The sequence below is a fragment of the Grammomys surdaster genome, unplaced genomic scaffold (genome assembly GCF_004785775.1).
Source record: "Grammomys surdaster isolate TR1022 unplaced genomic scaffold, NIH_TR_1.0 125688, whole genome shotgun sequence".
In the NCBI taxonomy this organism is placed as follows: Eukaryota; Metazoa; Chordata; class Mammalia; order Rodentia; family Muridae; genus Grammomys; species Grammomys surdaster.
Genome location: NW_021620524.1, coordinates 406214 through 430004, shown reverse-complemented (window position 1 = coordinate 430004; position 23791 = coordinate 406214). Strand labels below are relative to the sequence as shown.

The 23791-nt window shown below is 44.9% G+C and overlaps 2 protein-coding genes across 2 annotated transcripts in view; one reads left to right on the top strand and one right to left on the bottom strand.

The window, feature by feature from the left end:
* Nucleotides 1–23791, top strand: part of Tbcd (tubulin folding cofactor D) — a 167658-nt gene that overhangs the window by 50983 nt on the left and 92884 nt on the right. Inside the window, exons 10-13 of the mRNA XM_028787874.1 lie at nucleotides 485–627; nucleotides 2539–2599; nucleotides 3589–3663; nucleotides 7294–7388. Of these exons, the coding sequence (XP_028643707.1) occupies nucleotides 485–627; nucleotides 2539–2599; nucleotides 3589–3663; nucleotides 7294–7388 (374 nt within the window). The remainder of the gene's footprint in view (nucleotides 1–484; nucleotides 628–2538; nucleotides 2600–3588; nucleotides 3664–7293; nucleotides 7389–23791) is intronic.
* On the bottom strand, nucleotides 14935–23379 carry Znf750 (zinc finger protein 750). The gene is made up of 3 exons (XM_028787875.1): nucleotides 23267–23379; nucleotides 16579–18187; nucleotides 14935–16464 (listed from the first exon to the last, which is right to left on the bottom strand). Exons 2-3 carry the CDS (start codon nucleotides 18000–18002, stop codon nucleotides 15759–15761), a joined length of 2130 nt encoding a protein of 709 aa, XP_028643708.1. The 5' UTR covers nucleotides 18003–18187; nucleotides 23267–23379; the 3' UTR covers nucleotides 14935–15758.

The following is a 23791-nucleotide window of genomic DNA, read 5'->3' as shown; positions in this document are numbered from 1 at the left end:
CAGACTTGGGTCAAAGTGGTGGTGCAGTGGTGACCATGAGCCACATTTTCATTGGCTATTCTTTTCTTGTTCCCAGGCAAGTGGGAGATCAATTCAGAGCTGTAGTTGGCCTACAGGATAAAAAAATAAAAAACAAAAAAAAACAAAAATGGGTTCTGTGGTCTGGGCTGAGGTCAGAGAGCCAAGCAGGTGGAGAAGGCAGCCACTTGCTTGTGAACAAGGGTGAGTGAGGCCCTGATATCTTTCATGTGCACCTATGGCCAGGCGTTGCCTTTTGCTATGAAGCTTTGTTGTGGAAGGCTTCTCAGAATTAGGGCATTTATCTGGCCTAAGTTGGCTTTCTTTGAGGTTTGTATGGATTGAGATTTCTGCAGGTATCATGTGTGATTCTGAGGGATGCTAAGTTGATGATACTAGTTACCAAAAATTTTATTTTCAGGGCCAGGTTGAACTTACCAACTTGAGATGGTTTTGTTCTGCATAGGTATCAGCGTGGCTGTCGGTCTTTGGCTGCCAACCTGCAGCTCTGTGCCCCGGGTAAGAGTGAACAGAAGCTGCCGTCTGAGAGTTTGACTTCAGATGGCGATGAAGACTATGATGTCCCAGAGGGAGTGGAAACTGTGATAGGTAAGTGGAGCCTACAGGAGATACATGCATGCCTCCCTGTACAGTACGGCCTGGCCTTTCTCTCTGGTTACCTTCTGATAATTCACCTAGCACATGGTGACTCACTGACCTCATAGACACCTGGTCCAGCAGTGCCAGCTCTCCACTGTCTCTTCACCACTCCTCATTGCCTTTTGGCAACCTGACCTTACGTTGTTCTCCTGGGTGTCTTCAGGGAAACAGTGTTCCCAGGGACATGGGCTTGGAACATGGGACTCATGTTTCCAGCCTCCATATTCTTGTCTTGTGTAAGCAAGCTTTCCTTAGGCATCGTCTCAAACTACTTAAGGTTTCCATACTGATCAGGACCCAGTGTCTGTTCCCAGGCAACCCTTCACTGTGCCCACCCTCACGTTCACTTGCTCTTCCTTCACTCTTCCTGCTTTCCTGCCTCATGCTGGATGGACTGTGATCCTAAATCTCCACTTCCTGTGAGGATCCTGGCTGGGAGGTACAAAGCTAGCTGACCGTCTCTCTTGCTGTGTTGAGTCCACTCGTGCTTTTCCCGCAGACTTGTCTGTACTGCTGTCCACACCATCTCCTTGACCACAGAGCTGTTGTTCATGTGCCCAGCACTCACCATACATTTGGTCTTTTCTTTGACCCCTGATGCTTCCTGGGATTCTCTTCTGTGAATTCCTGGGATTAGCTGCTGTGGTGCCCGGTATCCTGAGTTGCTCTAAGCCACCTTGCATTCTATGGGCCCAGGCTGAGTTCTCTGCTCCTTTTCTCTTGTTGCCTACTTGCCTTAGGCCCTTTGCTTTACACTTATGGGTCTGGTGACTTGTTTCTTCCCATCCCAACCCTTTAGCTATTTATCCATGTCAGCTCTTCTGGGGTTTGTCCTCTGGCCAACATTGGGACCATACTGGGCTTGCAGGGATATGTGACCTGGAATAACCTGACTGCCTCTGTGTTGCAACCCCCCCTCTTCATGTTTATCTGTGGAGGCCTTCTCAAATATTTGTTTCCTTTAATCTCCCCTTCCATTGACTTACAGGGGCCTTTACCTGGGGAAGCATCTGTTCCCTGCTGATTGTCCTATTGGGTTGGCTCCACTTGTTAGAAAGTGGCAGAAATGCCCTTTTCTATGATTAAAAACAGTCATTATAATTAAATTTAAGGTCCAAGATTGAAGAGATAGCTCAGCTGTTTAGAATACTTGCTGGTTTGGTTCTCAGCACCTATAAGATAGCTCACAGTCATCTGTAACTCAGGTTCCAGGGGATCTGACCCCTCTTTTGACTTCTGCAGGTACCAGTCATGCACAGGCAATATGCTTATACATGTAGGATAACATTTCTCCTTTTGGGTATGGACAGTAAGACCTCTTGGGCATGCAGGATGGCTCAGAGGGTAAAGGGACCAAACTTGACAACTCCTGGGTTTGATTCCTGGGATTTATGTGGTAGAGGGAGAGAGCCATTTCCTAGAAGTTGTCCTCTAGTCTCCACATTCATGCAGTGGCGTGCCCGCATCATACCCATTCCTCCACTAATGTGAAAAAAAATACAATAAAGACTCTCATTTTTTATAGAAAGGGTCTCACTGTGTAGCTCTGGCTGGCCTGGAACTCTATGTAGATCAGGCTGGCCTGGAAGGCAATTGAAATCTGCTTGCCTTTGCCTCCTGAGTGTTGGGATTTCCAAAGAGCCTTTGTTGAAGTCCTCGTGCATCAGCTTCTCAGGCACTGAGGTTTTGAGCATGTGTAACCTATGAGAGCACAGTGTGTCCTTTGGGATCCATAGAATACGTAGTTCCACAGTGCACTCCTACGTCGTGAGGTGCAGGATTGCTGGGAGAATCTGTATAGAAGCAAGAGGATTATGATTTTATGTAGGCTGATGGTTCTTTGTGTCCTGGTTCTTGCAGAGCAGCTACTGGTTGGGTTGAAGGACAAGGACACTGTGGTGCGGTGGTCTGCAGCGAAAGGGTATGTATGGACGCCCTGGGTGCTGAGTGCCAGAGGCCGGGGGCAGCTGGGTCTCAGTCGATGTTGATTCCTTAGAAAAGTCTTCATTTCTTAAAAAAACTTTACCTAGGTTTTGAGAGTTGCAAATACTTTGTAGATTTTCAAATGATAGAACTATTGTTTTATATAATGTACACTTGGAGATAATTATTGGCTGTGTATATGCCTTTAATCCCAGCACTTGGGAGGCAGAGGCAGAATATTATGAGTTCAAGGCCAGCTGGTTCTATGTAGGAAGTTCCAGGCTAGCAGAGCTACATAGTGAGATCCTGCCTCAAACAAACAAACACAAAAAAACCAAACCAAACCAAACCACCCAAAAACCCAAAATTTAAAAAAAAAAATACTGAGGTTAAATTTTAGGCTTCCTAAAGTGGTGTGAGGCCACTATTAGTAATAGTTGATTAACACAGATTAGATGTTCAGGTTGTTGAAGAGGTTCCCTGTGGTAGCCGTAAAGTGAGGCAGTGCAGCTTCCTGCTCACAGGTTTCCCTGGCATCACAGATGCAAAGCTCTCCATAAGCTGAAGTGGGCTGCCACAGGAACTTGTATCTATGCCAACCCTAGATATATTTTGGCCCAAAGTCAGGCCTGCTGGGAGGGATAGACCAACACATGCACAGTGAGACAGGCTGGAATGATCTTCTCTTGGGCCTGACTTCAGGCCTCCAGTTTCCCTCAGTGCAGGGCCTGGGCTATCCTTTGTGAAAGTCTAGGTAGGAGCTTGCAGCATCCAACTAGAAGTACTTGGGGGCTCTTATCACTGACGGGGTCAGGGTTCACACTACTGTGCAGAAAGGTGACCCTGTTCACATGCCCAAGGAAATCACCTGACCTGTCCTAGGCATGGTTGCTGGGCAGTGTTTGAGGCTTGCCCTGCTCTAGGTTAATAGGAAACTTACTCAAGGTGGTCATGTGCAGCTGATGGACTATTGCTTCTCTTTTTCAGAATTGGTAGGATGGCTGGAAGGCTTCCCAGAGAGCTGGCAGATGACGTGGTGGGGTCTGTGTTGGACTGTTTCAGGTGGGTTATCACCGTCAAAGGCAGGCCTGCAGCTTTTTGTTCTTGTGTATTAATATATATTCTTTAAATTGAGCTATTTGTTAGAACCCCAAAGCCTAGTTTTTCCTTGTTAAGTTAAACTTGACAGTTTCAGTTATCTTATATGTTGTTTCAACATCATTGTATACTTAAAACCTTTAGAAAGAGATGAAGTCAGTGTTGAACCCATGCAAATGTAGGCCTTCATCTTCAAGTGAAGGCTTTGGTCATGCACTGTGAGTGGCAGAGCATCTTAAAACGAGGGACTTTTCTGGATGTATGCTTCATTGCTACTGAGACCCTTGATTAACTGAGGCCTGGACTCGGAGTCGTATTTTAACGAACTGAAGTTTAGCCTTTCTGGACTTTCTGAGTGTATGGGGCAAATGGTGTGTGTATGATGCCATAAATTCAGTTTGCATGGCCATTTGTTGGCTGTACCATTCTGGGCCTGCTGTTCTGTGTGGGCCTGCTATTCTGTGTGACTATTACTGGCTGGTGGGAAGTCTGTTATCAGCACTTTGAGCTCTCTAGCACTTGGTCCTTGTGTCTTTAGAGATGTCTTTAGAGACCAACAGCCCAAAGTACACTCCCTTCTGAATTGGGCCTTTCATTTTGCCTCAGCCTGCTTAGTGACAGTTTGCAGTTTAGAGGAGATGGTGTGTCAGAGACTGTTTTCTTTTTTTTTTTTGGTTTTGCGAGATAGGGTTTCTCTGTGTAGCTCTGGCTGTCCTGGAACTCACTCGGTAGACCAGGCTGGCCTTGAACTCAGAAATCCGCCTGCCTCTGCCTCCCAAGTGCTGGAATTAAAGGCATGCGCCACCACTGCCCGGCTCAGAGACTGCTTTCAAATGGGGGCAATATGTAGCAGAAGTACTAGCAGAAAACAGTTTTACTGGGACTGCTTTGTGAAGTATGAAGAGAAGACAGTGTGTACAGCTTCTTTTCTCAAGGTTCTGTAGGTTTGTTTTAGACCTTGTCCCTGGAGCCGCCCCTGGAAGTCACGGGATAGATGGGTTGGTGATGCTCTCCCTGGGCTTTGTGCTGGCACCTTTAGGAAGGGCTGGCATTCTGTCATTTTCAAGCCTTCCCTGAGTTTCAAGCACTGTTTTCTCCATCCCCTTTTAGAGTATTTCTGTACATTCCCTCTGGTTAATTAGAACTTTTTATCCAGGTGCCCCCTCTTCCCCCACTTTTTTTTTTTTACATTTTCTTGCCTTCAGTTTCTCTGGCATCATTCTCTTTGGAGTGCTGCAGGGTTCTAGTGTAGACAGTGTAGTGTTCTCCAGACTGTGTTTTTTTTCTCCTGGCTTGTAGTCTTGGTTTAATGTTGGACCCTAGCTCATTTAAGCTTCTTATGGGTCTGTTGCTTTAATAGATGACAGATACAAAAGCGTATCTTGATTTTGAGCCTGTGTTCTGGAGAGAGGAAAAGGTGTTGCTGCTTTTGAATCCTTAGTCCAAAAACATGGAGCAAGCATGCTGATGGAAGGGTCAGGACATTGGGTCTGTGTGGAGGCCTAAGTCTCTCAGCCTCTTCCTTCAGTGCACTGATGGCATTTCAGCATTCTATGCTTTCTCTCTCTGGATCCCTAGGCTTGGGAGCCTCGGCTTAGATCTGAGATAATGGCTTGCTCTTAGCACTTGACCACAGTTTCTTACTATGCCCCTGTCATATCAAAGGCTGGGCTTTATCAGACATGAGTCTGTAGTGGTGATAGGAACTTTCCAGGCCTACCTGCCTGAAGACATAGTGACACTCTTGTAGTTTAGAAATGATATATTTGAGTCACTGTTGTGTTGATACTATATCAAGTTCACTATGATGATGAATCTTCATGAAAAATGTGAGGAAGCATCTCTCTCCATTTGAAATCCTGAGGGACATAAAGATTTGGAAATGGAAAAAAGAATATTTGGAAATGGATCCAGATACCAGTACTTGAGCAATAGAGGTAGGAGGATCAAGAGTTCAAGGCTAGCCTCAACTACATAGTGAACATAGTAAGCTTTAGGCTGTCTTGGGCTACATCCTGTCTCAACTGATAAAACAAACCCTCCAAGATTTAAAATGATCACATAGCCTCTGAGCAGACACATGGTAAGACATCTGGCACTTTAAAAAATTGTAATTATGAGTGAGTCATAACAGTTGTGGTGAGTGGGAGGACAACTGTATCTGACAGGAAGGGCCGTGCTGTCTGTCCGTCTTGAATGCATTAGTGACTTTGTCCTCACTTAATAGATGATGTGTAAAGTGGCTGTTGGCTGTACAGTTTAGTGTTGATTTTCCTACACATTTCTTTACTGTCAAGTGAATTCAGCCAGAATAGGTAAAAGCTTGCCATTTGATTTGCTTTTCTATGATGTGCATTTCTGTGTTTATGTTGGCAACAAAATACAGAAACTTCAGAGCAGCCCTGACCAGTCTGAGAACAGTCACTCACATTGTAATAGGCCACACCCTGAAGAGAACTTTTGAGTATACAGGCACATTGATTTTAAATATAAAATATTACTTGTGAGACCCAGTTTAGTTGGGTGCAAAATTGTCTTCTTGTAGTTTCAGTTACTTGGAAGGCTGAGGTAGGAGGATTACTTGAGCCTACAAGTTTACAATCAGCCTGGGAACATAGCCAAACCTGACACCTCCATACTTTGAAAAAGATGTTTGAATTTCTTTCTCTCTCTCTCTCTCTCTCTCTCTCTCTCTCTCTCTCTCTCTCTCTCTCTCTCTCTCTCTCTCCCTCCCTCCCTCCCTCCCTCCCTCCCTCCCTCCCTCCCTCCCTCCCTCCCTCCCTCCCTCCTTCCCTCTTCCTCCTTTTCTCTCAATGGGATCTCATGTATTTTAGCAGTCTAGACTTAAACTTCTTCCCTTTCTGTCTTTTTCTTCCCAGGAGATTAGAGGCACGTGACACAGTGACCATCTTAATTTATCAGTTTTGTAATCTTGAAATGTGAGCACTCCAGTAACAGTGGGTGCCAATTAAAGGCATCCACCGTTTCTTTTCAATTAATGTCCTCTGAGTTGGGTGGAATCTCTATTGACTCTCTGCTGTCTGATGAGAGTAGGCTGAGGCTGGAGCATTGTGGTCATGGTGGCGGGACACCATCTCAGGCAGATGACTTGGTTTTATGATGTAAATGGTTGAATGTCCCTGGCTGGTCTTTTTACATTTTATTTTCTACATATTCTCTACATCTCACACACTGCCCCTTCTCAGTCACCCCCCCATCCTTTCCCATCCCTTCTCCCCTTCTCCTCTGGGTGGGTGGGGGCCACCCTTGGTATCCCCCGACTCTGGCACTTTAAGTCTCTGTGAGGCTAGGTGCATCCTCTTCTACTGAGGCCAGACAAGGCAGCCTAGCTAGAAGAACATATTTTCTGGACTGGTCTTACATTGACCCAATCCTTTTCATTATTATTAGGTGTTGTAAAGAGTAGTATTGATGTGGCAGTTATATTCATATTAGGTTAGAGTGTCTTATTTGTCTAGCCAAGAAGTAATGTAGTTTTAGCAAGGCTTATTGGCCCAGAATATGAACCACCTTGTGTTTCCTGTAAAATTGTGGGCTTTAGACTTGGAGTTGACCTTAGAACTCTGGCTTCAGTTTTCAGGAGACGGATAAGGCATGGCATGGTGGATGTCTGGCACTGGCAGAGCTGGGTAGACGAGGCCTGTTGCTGCCATCAAGACTCTCAGAGGGTAAGTAACCAAACCACATGGATCTGCATCCTCAGGGCTGCTGAAACTTGGTGGGGTTCCTCAATGTGGTTAGCCATGGACACCAGTGCTTCTGTGGAAGAACATGGCATATGCATATTTCTCAGGCTTCTTCTTATGCCAGCCTTTATAATGTACTAAGTACCTCCTTAGCCTGTTGTGGCTGCATGTTGTATAAATCCTGTGTGCTGGATTTGGAGGGTCATGGACCCTAGTAATAATTGATTTTCTTGTCTCTAGAACTGCCTTTCACTCTTGAGGGGTACTGTCACCCATTGAAAGTACTCGAAGCTGTCCTGTCCTGATGGTTGACATAGCTGTGGCAGCAGTGCCGTTGAGCTTTAGGATAGGGGGCACAGTGTAGGGCATGTGCAGAAAGAGCGTGAGCCCAGGCTAGCTGTTAGGTCCTGCTGAGGTGTCAGAGAATAGTAAGGCTATGGCCCTGTGCCGCCATCTGGTTGGTGAGACCGTCCTTGTTAGTGGCTGAAGGTGCCTCGTGAGTGGAAGGGAAAGGAGTAAAGGACAGAATGTGCTACAGAGATTGTGCAGGGTTTTTGTCTAGAGCAATTCTCAACCTTCCTAATGCTGCCTAACTTTAGTATAATTCCTCATGTTGTAGTGACCCCCAGCCATCAAATCACTTTGTTGCTACTTCAAAACTATGATTTTGCTACTGTTATAAATTATAATATAGGTATCTGATATGCAGGATATCTGATATACAACCCCTGTGAAAGGGTTGTTCAACCCCAAAAGGGATCACAACCCACAGGTTGAGAACCGCTGGTCTAGAATCTGGTGGTTGTATCTCACTAATGCCCGTCTGTAGTGTCAGCCCACTGGCACACAAGGGACTTCTAGAACAGCATTCTATTTAGCCTTTCTGCTTTTAAAAAAGTTTTATTGCAATAATTTACATGCTGTATCGTCTACCCACTTACAGTTTATAGTGGTCTCTGACATATTTGGAGTTGTGCAACATGGTGTAATTTAACTTAAGAACATTTTCTTTGCCTCAGGCTGAAATTCTGCACTGCAGCCACTCTTCCCCGCTCCCAGCCCTCGATGCTCTGGTCCTCTGGTTGCTGGTCTGTTTTACCCTCTTCTGACATTTCATGTAAACAGACTTGTGTTTGTCCTTTTGTGTCTGAACTTTGTGTGATTTTCTGATGATCACTGTGTGGTGCTCCATTCCTTTGCTGCTGATGGGGTTTCCACCGTATAGAAGGGAGCACTGCTTCTTGCTTAGTCTTAAGAGTTGAAGTAACTGCTGTGGCTGCCTCCATCTTTTGACTTTTTGAGTGATGCTGCAGTGAACATTTGTTTTTGAGTTTTTGGTAGATCTGTATTACCATTTGTCTTGATGTCGATCTGGGAGTGGGAATGATGGATCACTTCAAGAAACAGCTCAGGCTCGTTTTTTTTTTTTTTTTAACTTTTATTCTTCTCTCATACATTATGTCTGCAGTTTCCCTCCTTCCACTCTTCCCAGTCACTCTTCCTACTTCCCCTCCCCCCAGGTCAACTCCTCCTCTGTTTCCCGTAAGGGAAAAGAAAGAAAGAAAGAGAGAAAGGGAGAAAGGAAGGAAGGAAGGAAGGAAGGAAGGAAGGAAGGAGGGAGGGAAGGAAGGAAAGAAGGGAGGAAGGAAGGAAGGAAGGAAGGAAGGAAGGAAGGAAGGAAGAAACAGAAAGGCTTCCCAGGGATATTCACTGAACATAGCATAATACAATATTATAAAACTGGTCCCAAACCCTCATATCATGGCTGGATGTGGCAACCCAGTAGGAGGAAAAGAGTCCCACGCACAGACAAGAGAGTCAGAGACAGCCCCACAGGCCAGACTCTTATAACATGGCTGCCCCGTTCTACATTCTCCCCAGCCGTGTGTGAGGCCCTGCTTTCCTCACATCCCCACCAGTATTTATTTTTGTCTTCCCTCTTTTAAGAAAGTAATTACCATTGTATTTGTTATGGGACACCTGTCACCTTACCATGGCTTGGTCTGTGTGTCCCTGATGACCAGGGAGGAAGTCTGAAGATACTCCAAGGTCTTGCTAGATGGTGGCTGTTTTTATAGCTAGGCCTTTGTTTGGAATTGCGGCAGATGTGGCTAAGTCATGCTATTTTGTCAAGAGGGACTGGATGTAGCCTTTGGGGGAGCTGGGGGGTTTCCTAGAACGTTAAGGCCCATGCGATGGTCTTTGCAGAAAGCTCCGCTGTGGAAACCTGGTTAGTGATGTTCCATAACTTGGCTGTGCTGTGAGCCTGTACTAGTTCTGCTGCTTTTCTGTGGGACCAGCTTGTATGAAATGTAGCTGGGCCATATTTCAGGACCTCAGACATCATTGATCCACCAGCTGGAGTGAGGACAAGGGTGTTATTGATGTCCTAAGTAAGAAGTGTCAAGCTGCTGTTAAAAACTGTAAGACAGGATGTAGATTAAGTTAGTCCATGATCTTTCTGTTGGGAGTTGTCCTTCTGCCCTGCACTACCTCCGTGTAAACTGAACTTCCTTGAAGCTTCTTTTTGTACTGGGGGCATGCTGTACTCTGTCCTGATGGGGGAAGCATCATGACCAGGGTGACAGGGACTCTGGAACACAGCTGTGTGAAGATGGTAACACTAACCCTGAGCATTTTAAGGATGGTTTTATGTTCTTACTTTAGACCTTACACCATTCCTCTGAGGGTGACCTTATCTGCTTAAGGTTACAGTTGAGGGTACACAGCTGAACACATGCTTCTTTTCATAGCCACTGTGTACCAGTTTTTGCTAAATTGTCAGAAAGCAAAAACATTACAATCCCAGTAGAGGCAAGAGAATCAGGGATTCAAGGCTGTTCTTGGTTACAGTGAGTTTGAGGTCAGCCTCAAACTTTTTCAGAGACTCTTATCTCTTAAGAAAAGAAAGAAAACGTAAAGCACGTAACTGTGGTAAGAAACCTGGATAAATGTGGTCTAGGAGAGGATACAGTGTAGATAGATTGGCATGTTGATAGCCAGAACATTTTTTTTTTTTTTTTTTTTTGTCCCAGAGGACATGGGAAGCTTCCTGGGCGCATGCTGAAGTCGGGGAGGAAGTGACTTTGGGGAAGTCAGATCAGCTTTACCACAGCTGTACACACAGCAGACTAGATTATTGGGCTGAGTCTCAGGAAGGAGCAGCTTGGTCATCTTTTAAGGAGTTCTGCTGGGTTATGTATATTTCCCCACATATTGTGCCTCAGTTTGGATTTTGATCTTTGCTTTGGTGGATAAGGACTTGGGCCATTATCAAAGGACTACTTAGTCTTTATTTCTAGGCGACCCAGATGCTTTATTGGTCCTGGTTTTAGTCCTTTTGTTTCTTTGGGGACAGAGTTGTTGCTCTTTGAACCCTTTGCACTGTGAATATTCCATAGAGCATCATGCTTAGCCTAGGAAGGCTTGTCTAGGGTTTTAGCTATATTTCCTCTGTGGTTATATTTGATTGGTGTTATTATCCTGATAGATTATATACCTGCATTTCTAATTTTGTGGTTGATTTTTTTTTTTCCTCCCTCAGTTTTACGTTTTGAAATTAAACATTCTTGTCTCTTTGGATGCTTGGTTAAAACCTTTTGTCTCCTTTTTGCTGTTTTGCTCAAAGGAGGATTTTGTGCCTTGTGTGTTGTGAGCTTCTTGGGTGTGTAGATTCCTGTCTTTCCTCCAGGCTTGTGCTGCACTCGGCCTTCACTTCCTTAAGTATTCTACCTGCCACATTCTCCTGTCTCACTCTGGGATATAAAGTTTCGGTGTGTGGTTGTGCTCCATTGTGTCCCTCTGGTCTCTTAGGTTCTATTCCTTTTCCTTTATTATTTTTGTCCCTGGTCCTCATACTGGGTGATTTCAGTTTCTGTGCTCAGTAATTTTGCCTTTTACTTGTGCAGATCTGACTGTAAGCCCCTTTATTAGTTCCTTTCCTTAGAACTGTGACCAGTCACCTAACAGAAGTAGTTAAAAGAAGGAAGGGCTTCTTGTGGCTCATGCATCTTGAGAGTACAGTGCATCTTGGTGGGGAAGGCAGGCCAGCGGGAGTGTGAGGCAGACGGCCACATTGTGTCCGCAGTTAGGAAGCAGAAAAAGATATTGGTGCTTAGCTCACTTTTTCCTTTTTATGTAGCCTGGGACTCCTGCTCCTGGAAATGTGCGTCCTACATTTAGGATGGGTTCCTATCTTAGTTAACTCAATCTACAAACTCCCTCATAGACACACCCAGAGACCTGTGTCCTAAATAATGATGGACCCTGGCAAGTTGACAGTCATCACACCCCTCTAGAGAACCTGCATTTCAACTGTTGGCTTTTCAATTTTACAACTTCTGTCTCTTTGTTGACATTTTGAGTTTGTTCAGATATGGTCTTCGGTTTCCTTTGAGCATTTTAAAAGTCTTTGGTAAGTCCAAATGTCTGGGCTGCTTCAGAGTTGTCTTTTCTTCTGTGTTTGTATTATACTTTCCTGCTCTGTTCTTGCCTTACAATTTTTGTTTTGGTTGAAAACAGAATATTTTGAATATTTTAATAGGTGCCTCCAGAAGCAATCTCTCTCCACACAACCAGGCAGTTGCTCTTAGGATGCACTGAGGCCCATTGTATCCACTGTCCCAGTGACTACAGTCTGTCCCCTATCTCAACATCAGACATGATATGATAGAGTATCTGTGAGCGCTGAAACTAAGTGACTTCCTTCCTCTAGCATTCCTCTGGTTGTCATGAATGTTTGATTGGTATCCGGAGTTCTGCAAACGTCGATCCTATCAGTTTTGGCCAGCTTAGCACTTCAGCCTAGAACTCCTGTTTGCCTCAGTACATGACATCATTCAACAGGAATATTCAGATGGTGTTATGACATCCCTTTGGGTCCTCTTAAGTAGCAAATGCCATATAGAATTAAATATACAACAGTTTTGTTAGGAGCATGCTTTTGAGATGGGGAGAGGAGACAAGAAAGTTGGAGATCTCCACTGGCTCTGATGATACACATGTGGGATGTCTGGCATTTCATGTCCCAGGTGAACAGGTCCCTGGGCAGGGCCATGTTGACCAATGTCTAGAACAGGTAGGTAGGGCCATGTTGATAAGTGCCCTGAGCTGCACTGTTGTTTAGTTTTAGTATTTGTACCATTTTGAGCTGTCAGACACCCAAGTTTGTAAAAATGGAGACTATATTGTGGCATCTGTGACTTTGCTACTGGGTGAATTGTCTGCCTGTACTTATTTTCTTTGAGGAAGTGTCTGTGTTTTGTAGCTATCTGTCCTTTCCTGCCCTGTAAAAGGTGGTATGGAAAGAGGACAAATAACAGCTGACCACTGTTGGGATTGTTTAGAAAAGGTTTTTTGTTTTAAAATATAATTTGAGATATAGTTTATCTACCTTACAGTTTGCTCATTTAAAATGTACTTCAATGGATTTTAGAATATTACATTTTCATTTAAAAAAACCCTCGTGTTAAAAATTTATAAAACAGCAATTTGTTGTCACCATTTCCAAGCATTTTGCTCAATGGCATTAACTCTGTTCATGCTATTGGGCAACCATCTCATACATCTGGTTCTAAATCATCTGTTGTTCCAAATAACCTGTTTTTCACACCACATAACGCCAGTCCACTTCCTAGTCCTATGTTTTTTTCTATCCTTGGGTCTTAATGTAAGTACAAAGCATGTTCAATATTTTGCCATTTGTGGCTGGCCCATTTCATAGAGTGTAATGATCTCAAGACCCATCCTAGTGTAGCATGTGTAAGAGTGTCCTGCTTCTATAAGTGACACTGCAGTGCGTTCACTCTCCCCACGATCCCATTTGCTGGGTGCCGTGGAAAGGAGGTGAGAGTGTCTCTTTGCTTTATGTCTATATGGTGTGTCTGTCACTAAGATTGCTACTAGGTCATGTGGTGGTTCTGTTTAACTCATCTTGAAAGGTTGTTTTGTTTTGTGTGTACTGTGAAGGTAGAGAGGTAGTACTTGGGAAACAAGTAAGACCCTAGTTTTTTGTTGTTTTTTTTTGTTTTTTTAAATGTAGTATAGAGATTCCTTTTGTTTATAGGCAGATTGAATGTCTACTCTAGTTGCCATGAGCACACTGTTGAAAGTTACCCTTGGAGCAACCGTCTATGGAGGATGGTATTTTCCTTGGTAGGTCCCTGATCTGAGGCCCATGGTACCAATGTACAGACCAATTTCCTGGAGGCCGAACACCTCCTGTTTGGTAGAGTAGTTTCTCATGCTTCACCCAGGTATGGGTGGCAGCTGGCTAGGTTCTTCTTGTTTGCCACTTAAGATGATAGAGGCAATGAGTGAGCTATCCATCATGCTTCTTCAGAGTCTAGGGACCTGAGTGGAGGGCTGAGTTCTTATGTGGGGTCATGAGCATGGGCCATCATTCTCCTCCGCCAGGCCTTCACTTGTTGGAGAGTAGGAGGGGTCATGCTTTTGTTGTTTGTCAAACATATTGGTGTATGTTTGACAAATATAAAAAAGAAAAAAAGAGTCAAGCTGGAAAGTAAGATAATTATATTTGTTAGGTGTTTGTTTTTTGTTTTTTTTTTATCACAAGAGAGTAAGTTTGGGTTAATATATGTGATGGTTTGGATGGACCTAAAGGCCTTTCCCAGCTCTGTGGATGGAAAGGGCTCTTCCTCCTGTCTTGCCAGGTTTAACAGAGGTTTTTCCTGCTTCCATGAACGGGAAACCTGCTGCACCACGTTAGAAATGGTTTGTAGCACTGGCCTTAAATATTTCATAACTGTCGTGAAAAACCCCACATCCCTCTTTTATGCTGGTATTTGAAGTTTTATATGCATTTAACCAGTTGCAAAGTGTTTCTCTATTTCTTTCTTTTTCTTTTCTTTTTTTTTTTTTTATTTAAAGACCAATTTATTTATGTATTCACCATTCCTTTCTTCAGAGACACCAGAAGAGGGCATCAGACCCCATTTCAGATGGTTGTGAGCCACCATATGTTTGCTGGGAATTGAACTTAGGAACTCTGGAGGAGCAGCCAGTGCTCTTAACCACTGAGACATCTCTTCAGCCCATTTTTCTCTATTTCTAACATCATCTGAAGGTAGAAAGAATATCAATCAGCGTCTCTGGGCATCCTCTGTTGGGGCTGACTGGGAGCTGGGAATTGCTGGCTGAGCAAAAGGATTTCTCAAAAAGGAAGCATGAATTCCTGAGCTCAGTGCCTACATTTGGTTCTGGCATGTTGGGTGAAAGGTTGCCTCTGTCTAGAAGTAGGAGAAGGGCTGGCTATTAGGAGTGAGAGGAGTGGAGCTCTTCCCACACAGCATTAGTTGCCAGGCTCCTGACCTTGTCCTCCAGGCACTCAGAGACTCAGGAGTCCTCGGTGGTCTTTGAAAAACCCCACGGTGAGGATTACTACATGCCTGGACTCTATGGCTACTAATTTATTTACCAATCCCTGAAGCATTTTCTTAGTTTCATTTGCTGCCTCAGCTATCAGCTCTTTCTTGCTGAATACTAAGGCAGGACACTCTAAAGAATACCATAGAGTTTACGTTGATGTTTGCTTTATGTGTTCTCAAAGTTCACACATGAGTTTATTGGAAAATTAACATGAACATCATTTTAGGAAGTGGAGCATGAGCCTAAGTGAGAAAGTTTGCTGTGACATCATAAGCAAATAGAAGTAGGTGATCCTAACTTGACCAGCAATACACTTCCTTGATAGGAACAAATTACTAGCAAAATCAGCCTCTGGGTGCTTGTGGACGGTTCAGTTAGAAATAATCACAACACTTCTTACATGTAACAGTTGATACTTAAACTGAAGATGTTTGTAGCATCAAAACACATAACTATATTTATTTAATAGGAAAACAGGAACACAGTAAAAGTTTTAGTCCTGAAAAACAGTACTTGTGAAAGGTCCTTTCTGTGAGTCTACTCACATGCTGAGCTAGTTCTGTATATTTCCCTGATGTGTCACAAACAGGAAATCCCAGGTTATTTATCAGTCTTGGAGAGCATAAGCCACTCAGATGTTTTTTTACAACCAGAAGTAGAAACACCTTTTAATATTTATCTTAATGTTTACAAAAAACTGAACAGATTACAGCCTTTTGTCCTTTTGGAAAAGAAAAGAAAAACCGTATTTATAAAAACTGACTTGATAAAAAGTGAAGGTAAACTGTGGGAATACTGGCTGGCCCAGCACTTAGGAGGCAGAAGCAGGAGGATCACAAGTTTTATGCCAGCTTGAACAGCATGGCAAGATGGTGCCTCCTCCAAAAAGCAAAAAAGTGAGGATGCTGCTTGGAACATAGTGTGAAAAGCATCTCTTTAGCCACAGCACCCAGTACACACGAGGCCTCAGGAAACCCGGGTTCTTTTGCGTAGAGTGAGCACTCTTGGCACAGTGTCATTCAGCTTTGCCTTTTTAGTTCCTTGCTGGGATTTTCCTGCGTCCCTTTGACTTGTCCTCTTTTGTCCTTTGGGTCTGAGGTCACACTGAGCCTCCTGGTTCTCTGTAGAACTGAGGGTGGGCACATCTTGACAGGTGGGTTCCTGGGCTGTGTTTTCCTCATCACCCACTCGGACATTCCCTGGGCTGTAGGCTGCCAGCTGACAGAGAGCCACAGCTGCCGTCTGCTTCTGCTCGTCACTGCTGTCTACCGTGTGTACATCTGGGGTTGTTCTGCTGTGGGCCTTGTCTTGCTGTGTCTCCACACGGCTTGTCCTATCTTCAGAACCTTTTGTCTCAGTCTTTGGAGCGGCAGCAGGTTCTGCACCTTGTGGTGGGCTGGGGAGGGCAGGCCTTGGAGCCCAGGCATTACAGGGATCCTTTACGGACAGATTGAGTGGCAGGTCCTGCAGCCCTGAGAAGCCCAGAGTATCTGCCTGGGCATTGCTTGCATACATGGGTCCATAAGTGGCTGCAGGGTTTGTCTCCAGCTTCTTGGAGAGATTGAGGGGGCCTATTCTAGAGTGGTCCTCTGGGCTGGAGGGAGGGGCCTCTGTGATGAAAGAGGCACTGCTCCCTCTCTGGGCTGGAGAGTCATTGTTCATGGCCTGGAGGCTAGAAGAAATGAAGAGAAATCTTAGGAAAACATCATGTAAAGCATTCTGAACAAGCATGAACTTGGTGTTTAACAAAACTACATTGGAGATTTTGAAAAAGAAAGTTTCTTACCTTTTTGGAGACTCTGTTCTGTTTGCAGGAGGTTGAGAGTGAGGACTTTCTGAGCCCTTCTGGACAGGTTTGAAGGTAGTGGGGCTCGGCTCAGGTTGCTGGAGTCGCTCCAGGGTTCCTGAGGAGGCCGCTTTGTTTGAGAGATCACACAGGCCTTCGAATGTTTGGCTTGTTTGGGTGAAGTTGGTGGGGCTTGGCCTTCCTGGGGAGCCCGTGGCAGCGCTCCCTGCTCGGGGGCTCATTTTGGCCTCTTCTGCATCCCTTTGCCCATCTTTAGAAGGATCTTTTGCCTCAGGAGCTGGACTTTCCTTCTCAAACTCTATGTGTTTCCTGTGGGAGTTTGAAAGGTTTAACTCTGAGGGACTTGAGGCTGGGTAAGCCAGGGCTGCATCTTCAAGCAAGCGAGAGCTCTGATCTCGTGTGATGCCAGTGACAGATGGGAGCCTGAGACTGTAGGAGGGAAATGCAGAGTCTGGTCTGTAAAATCCATAAGGGATCGGCAGATTAGAGTGGTATTGCTGGAAAAATCTGTAGTGGTCATATGTTGATGGAGATGCATTCAAGTGCTTGGGGATTGGCCCAGGATGAGACAGGAAGTGTCTTTGGTCTTGGCCATAGACAGACAGCAAAGTGGTCTCACACTCAGGTGTGTTCCCGGTCAGGAGGTAGGGGGAATAGATGGCAGCCAGCCCGTGTTCTGTGTAGAAGGGGTGGGGGTACTCTGGGATTGCAGGATGCATGTAGGGGGAGATAGCACCAAACCCCTTTGTAGATTGGATTTTATGTGGAAACTCAGGAGGGAGGAATGGGGAGCCTGCTTTCCAGGGATAACCAGGAGTATGGAATGCAGACTTGCCGTGGAATGAGGTGGCTTTGGTGGTAGAGTTGGTTAATGCCAGCATTTCAGGAGCCTCTGTGTCTTCTGGCCCCCTAAGTCTGTGCTCCCCAACTGGAACAAATGCTGAAGGTCGGACCCCATTGTCGAGGCAAGGCTGGGTGTTAATGATGGCTTCCGGTGGCATTTCTTTCTGTAGGGCTGTTTTCTGGGGACCCTTGTGGGCTCCCCGAGCCTGCATTTCTAGGTTCTCTTTGGCGTCTTCCTTTGCAGTGCCCTGTTGAGACTTTGAATCAAAGCTGGAGAGTCCGTTTAGGAGAGACTTGGAAGTGGCTGGCTTTGAGGCGGGCTCTGGCTGGTGGGTCTGCTTAGGGTCCAGCGAGCTAGATTTGGGACACTTGGGAATACGATCTTGCTCTGACACTAAAGTAATGGAGTTTTTACAGAGCCCATACTTCATGTGGTTGAAAAGATGTGACTTCTCATTGCATGTAAAAGGACACTGGAAGCATTTGTACTTGAAGGGCTTTCCTGGGGGCCGTGGAATATAGTGTGGCTTTTTTGGTTTCCGTTCCTTTAGGAGACTCATTATCCTTTGTGTTTGGACTCTGGTCTGCTCAGTGTGTGGTCACTGCTGCCTCCTCTTTGACCAGGATGTGGTGGCTTTGAAGGAGGTGAGTACTGTCTTCTTTCTTGCTCTGAGTACTTTATTTGAAGCCAGCTCCATGTGCGGAGGGCCTAACAAGGAAAATTCCTTCTGTCTGGCACCTACAGCTGTGAAGGCAGACAGAGACTGGTGTCAGGTGCAGGGTTAGAGGGTCAGTGTCTGCACTGTCACACTGAAGACAGACTAGGAGCCTAGTACCTTTAGAAAGCAGCTGACACCTGCATTCCTACTAGTCTCTTCTCCTGGCTGCCAGCATCCTGTGATATTTTCTTAAGTCTGACCTGCAAGAATTGCCTGGAGACCAAGAGAGCATAGTGTTAAAGGTGATCCTTGAGTTTTGGAGATCTATGTCCTGCAGTCTGGACTTCCTCTTGGTCTAATTGTTTGGGGTTGCTGATAGGATTCTGTAACCAGAGCCTCCCCTCTGTGTGCTCTATGGGAGCAGACACTTAGTGAATGTGCTATGGTGTTGTTTAGCTGAGTGCTCCAAGGCCTGGTTTAGCTATGCTGCTGCTATATTATGTGTGTGAATATTTAAAATTAAAAATATTTAAGACATAGGACTTACTCTACTGCTTCTAAAACCACAAAAGCCCATCTTAATCAGCCAGGATTGTACTTCAGGGGTGGTGATGGTGAGACTCAGGTCCTTAACTTCATCACTGGGTAGATGGTCTTACCCACTGAACTACACCCTTAGCCCTAGTAAGTAGCATTTATGTTGCCTCAATATAAATGTGAATGCTATATTTAGGTCAACTCAGTTTGCAGTGCTGTTAGGATGATTTGTGAGTCCCTGAGTAGCTTTTATGCCTTGCCACTCATCAGTGTTTGGGAATAACTCATAGGTTTGTCCTTCCCTTCCTTGAATATATAAACCTCCTCAAGAGACCGGAGCAGCCTAGAGGGAGGAGGCCATCCTGCCCCAGGAGCCCCTTGTACCCAGATCTCATAGTGTGCTTCCTAACCAAAAGCTGAGGACTTAGTGAAGCTGCCTCCCTGGGCATCTGGGGTGACTCCAGGTGGACCTTGGGTAGAGAGTGACGGTTGAGGTCGGGTTCCTCAACCTGGTTTGTATAGGAAAAAGGGAAGGGTTTCCTACTAAATACTTTAAACACTTAAAAATAACATTCAGTGGAAATTATTTAAGAAACGTGTTTTCAGCTACAAAACTGAGTTTGTAAAAAACATGTAAAGTCATGCCCTCTAAAACTAGACACACACAATCTTCTGTAAACCCTACCTTGAGGAACAGAACTAAAGTCTTACGATTAAGTCCTCACTCTTGTCTGTGACCCCTGTTCCCAGTGTGCATCTGTAGAGTGGGCAGTGGGGTGGAGCGGCTACCTATAGGAACAGAATCGTTTTGTCTACTTACATTCTTCATATTTCTGAGGATGCTATCAGGTTTTTTTTTTTTTGGTTTCTCTTCTAGTTCACACACACACACACACACACACACACACACACACACACACACACACAAACTATATCTGTCACTGTGGTACCAGCAATTCCATCACTTAGGGTAGACTAAGGCAGAGGGTCTCAAGTTCTCAAGTTCAAGGACTGCTTGTGCTGCTTAGCAAGACTTTTTTCTCAAAGCAAGAAGAAGCCCACAAAAAGCTGAAGTGCCCTTGTCCAGCTACCTTATTATCAGAGTTAAGGGCTCGTTAGTAGTTGTTTGGGAGAACAGTGGCTCAGCCCATCCTGAAAGCAGTCCGTGGTGAGAGTCTGCATAGCAGTGAGTGAAGCACCCGTTTTAGATGAGAATGTCAGATGCCCCGTGCCAGGGAGCAAGCTAGGATCCTAGACTCTTTTGCGGCGAGGAGTATGGGAGACTGAGCTGTCAAAGTGGGTCCTACCTGGATTTCACTTTTGCTGCTGAAGCTGAAGTGAAGACAGAAGTCCTATGTCAAAGCTGATCACATCAACACTTAGTAATAGCCATGTGACTATTCTTTTCCTTCTTATTAAAAGGAAAAATGTAAAGAAATGTCTGCGGGCCCAGCTTATACCCGGAGTGCATTTTCCCTGCCTGTGTCAGGGAATCTGAGAAGCCTTCCTTGTCTGACTAGCTGATGAGGGCAGCTCGATAAGTCAGTGGGGCCTGTGCTGGCATGCTCATTACACTCTTGATTCTGAAGGCGTGAGAACCTCTGCAAGTCAGGTTCCCATGGCTGTATAGGATATGTCATGGCACAGATCTGAGAGAGATGATTTCATCACTAGCTGGGAGCACCATGAGCAGAATGATGACAGTTGCAAACCTTTGCTGAGTGTGAGCTGCTTCCCAGTTCCTGGGGACAGACACGGGACAGTACACCAAGTGTACCGCACAGGCTAGAAGAGCCCCTCAGGATGTAAGGACATAATGATGGGCCTTCAGAGGAGCAACTGTAGTAAACATTACTGATGGTTTTGGGTAGAAGAAGTAAGCATACCACTGTGGTTAAATATTGAACATCTACAGTGGTTAAATAAGTACATTGTCATGGTAAGGTTTTCTTGTCTTACAAGAGACAGGTAGTTTACAAATCACAATATATTGTCTTAAATAACCGAGAAAATAATTATTACTGAGTAATTGTGTGTGTGTGTGTGTGTGTGTGTGTGTGTGTGTATGTATGTGTGTAATCTCTAGGACAGTGAGCAGGCTGTGTGGGATAAGTAGCTGTGGCTCTTGTGCAGGGTTCTAGAGTGAGACTATTTCCTGATGTTTATTAAAACTGAAAGCGAATGGATAGAAACAGAGGCTCAGCTATAATCGTTTCAGTAACTTTGGATAAACTGACCCCTCAGGATTTCACAATTGCTAATTAAAGCAGAGAGCTCACTGCTTGGAGGCAGGTGTAAGGCGGGCGTAACTCATCTATAAAACTACTGTGTTAGAGAAGTAAGTGGGATAAAATTGATGCTTTTGTAAGCTTTTGAATGATGATGTCAGCCTGTGAGTTCTCTGTCCTAACCAAGTGAGGTTTATGACTATGAAGAAATTAACTCACAGCCATGACCGCAGCCAGGCACATATGTCTGTGGACACGGAGGCTTATAGCAAGTCCTGTTTGGTCAGTTTATACCTGCTGGACTTTGTACTGACTGGCAGCTGCTGGTGTTAAATATTCCCAAAAGCACACATTGTTGCCAAAACAGGAAAGCCAAGAACTTTGACTGTTTACAGTAAGTTTGGATTTGTATTCAAAGGTGAAGCTTTTCCTGAAGGCACAAGAAGAGTATGTGGCTTCCCTTTTTGGGGGTGGCCTGTTACTACTTGGGAATACATCTCTGGGAGACTGTATGTGGAGCTCTGGCTGTCTGAGAACTGTAGTGTTAGCATGTTTGATGCTGAAACAATCCCTGAGGGGTTTTACCTGACACCCTACCCTCCTCCCTTCTACTTCCCACACGATGGTCGGGGGTTCATGAGGGTGTCTTCCTACAGACAACCCGCCTGGGTCAAGGGCTTCTTGTAGAGAGCTATTCTCTATCTGTCTTGGGGAAGCCCTGTTCTTAAACATGCTTCCCCAGACCACCTTGGCCCCAGACTTCCTTCCCTGAATCATCTTTCAATGCAGCATACACTATGTATAATAATACAGTGACCTAAACATGTACAGTGTCCAGCTTAAGATCTGTAAGTTGTGTCCCATTTTTTTTTGCTGACATACATCAGCTGTGTGACTTGAGACTTCAATATCTCTTATATTCAACTACTTGACTTTGCATTCAGAAGGGGCCCTGGGCTGAGAGCACCTTCCTCCTGCCCACAGTGTGCTATCCGGGATAACCTGCCCACACACAGTGAGCACTGTGTAGTTTCACTTGGCCACAGTGTTCTGTTTGTCTTTAAAGCACTAAACTTCAGCAGTCCCTGAGTGTGGACCTGTAGTGTGGCTGCTGCTGTTAAGGCAACAGTGAGTGGCTGGTAGGCAGGTTTTAAAAGTTTCTAAGGGGCTTACACTTAGAAATCAGACAAGAGAAAGAATAATTTAAAAGAACTCTGATAGGACACAATGGAGGTAATTACAGCTTTGCTTTATAGGACAGCGATGTGACGGGCTAGGCAGCTATGTTTGTCCTGTGAATTGACCTGCAAATCAAGACAGTGCTGTAATATTCCTCCTGGTGGTGTCCAGCTGTCTGGCACAGAGCCTCGCAGGTGGAACGTGGTGAAGGGCATGCTATAATTACAGCACTGTGATGTGGCGTTATTGCACCACTCAAGGGCACGCCACTGTCGTCTACCCACTGGGGTGTCGCAAGAACGAGATTTGTGAGTTTTACTTCATTTGAGCTTTTGCAGTAACTGGCCGCCACTCCCTCCCAAACTTTCTGTTCTTTAAGGTGAAGGTGAACTTAGAACGGCCATAACCTTAGCAGAAAGCAGTTTTCTAGAGTGTGTTTGGAAGAAAGGATCCAGAAAGCAAGTGAGTTCTGTTGTGCTGGCTCCCAGAGTGCACACAGCCAGCTTCCCAACCAGCATTGCACCAGAGCTTGCCTTGTTGCCTCCTGTGTCTCTAACAGCAACTTAGACTCTCAGAGAGCCTTTGCTAGTGCTCAGCGAACACCAGCATAGCCAATGTAGGCACTTCTGCTTAAATGAGATCTGACTTGGTCAGGCCTGGTCGATTATTTGGTCAGTAATTATCTTCATACAGATTTATGCCCCCCCCAACATGTATAACCTTAACAACCAAACAAAAACTTCAACTTTGTTGGCTTCTCAGTTTTTGAAAGGTTTTGTCAAAGCAGCAGTTATTTTAAACTTGAAAAGCTTTAGATGTTAAACTAGAAACGAAACCAAGCAGTTGTATAGTTATATCTCTATAAACATATGTGATTTTTGCCTCTTTTATATCAAAATTTATCGTAATTTCTTTGAAAAGTAGGGAACAGTTAAGCAATACTGTAAATTCATCTTTTGTTTTTAAAATAAATTTTATAACAGAAAGGAAGGCTTGATTTCTAAATAACCTTGCTCATAGTCTTGGAATAATGTATGAACTCTATTAGTTCTGTAATTGTGGTCTGCATCCCCAAGATGCACCTGCCGGGTTCTGAGTAATCCTTAGGGAATAGAGAGAGCCGGAAAGAGCAGACAACAGCAAACTATTTACCCGACAGATTCCTCAAGAGACATTATAGAGTATTTTTTAAAGAAAACTTGAAAAATTGTAAGCACTTACCAAAGGTAGGCAGTGCTGGGATGTGGAGTCCTCCTTCTGTGTAAGGTGCTGAGGGCTGAGGAGCAGGATCTGTTCTCACGCTGGCTCGCTGGCTCGGTGAAACTGGAGCCGGCTGTTCCAGTGGGAGGGATTTAAGTGTAGGAGTCGAGCCCTCAGGGCGTAGAGATGCACCTGATATTCCTCCGCCTGCAGCTACAATTCAAGTGTTTGCACCCACTGAGCTCCACGTAGCCTCACTGAGCAGGGACCCAGAGAGTCCTGTGCCATTCCAGGTGCCCCCCTAGGACTCTGGGTTCACTGTGTGTGGGGTCCTGTGAGGGTTGCCCAGTTGCAGAGGAGTCAGGATCTCTGGATACAGAGTATAGTGCTGTTCATTAAAGATTCAGGTGTAGTGCTTCGCTTTAGTACTTCAGTGTTTGTATCTAGAAGCAGAAAAATACAAATTTGTCTTGAAATACATGTCACCGAAGAAAACATTAATTGTGTTTTTTCTGTGAGATCTAGAGAAGCCTCTGGCCACCTTTG

Excerpts from the sequence above, each read along its gene's own strand:
- Znf750 (XM_028787875.1), bottom strand. The coding sequence starts at position 18,002 with ATGAGTCTCCTAAAGGAACGGAAACCAAAAAAGCCACACTATATTCCA. Across the intron at positions 16,465-16,578 it reads AGAACAGAGTCTCCAAAAAG|CCTCCAGGCCATGAACAATG; the intron begins GTAAGAAACTTT and ends CATTTCTTCTAG.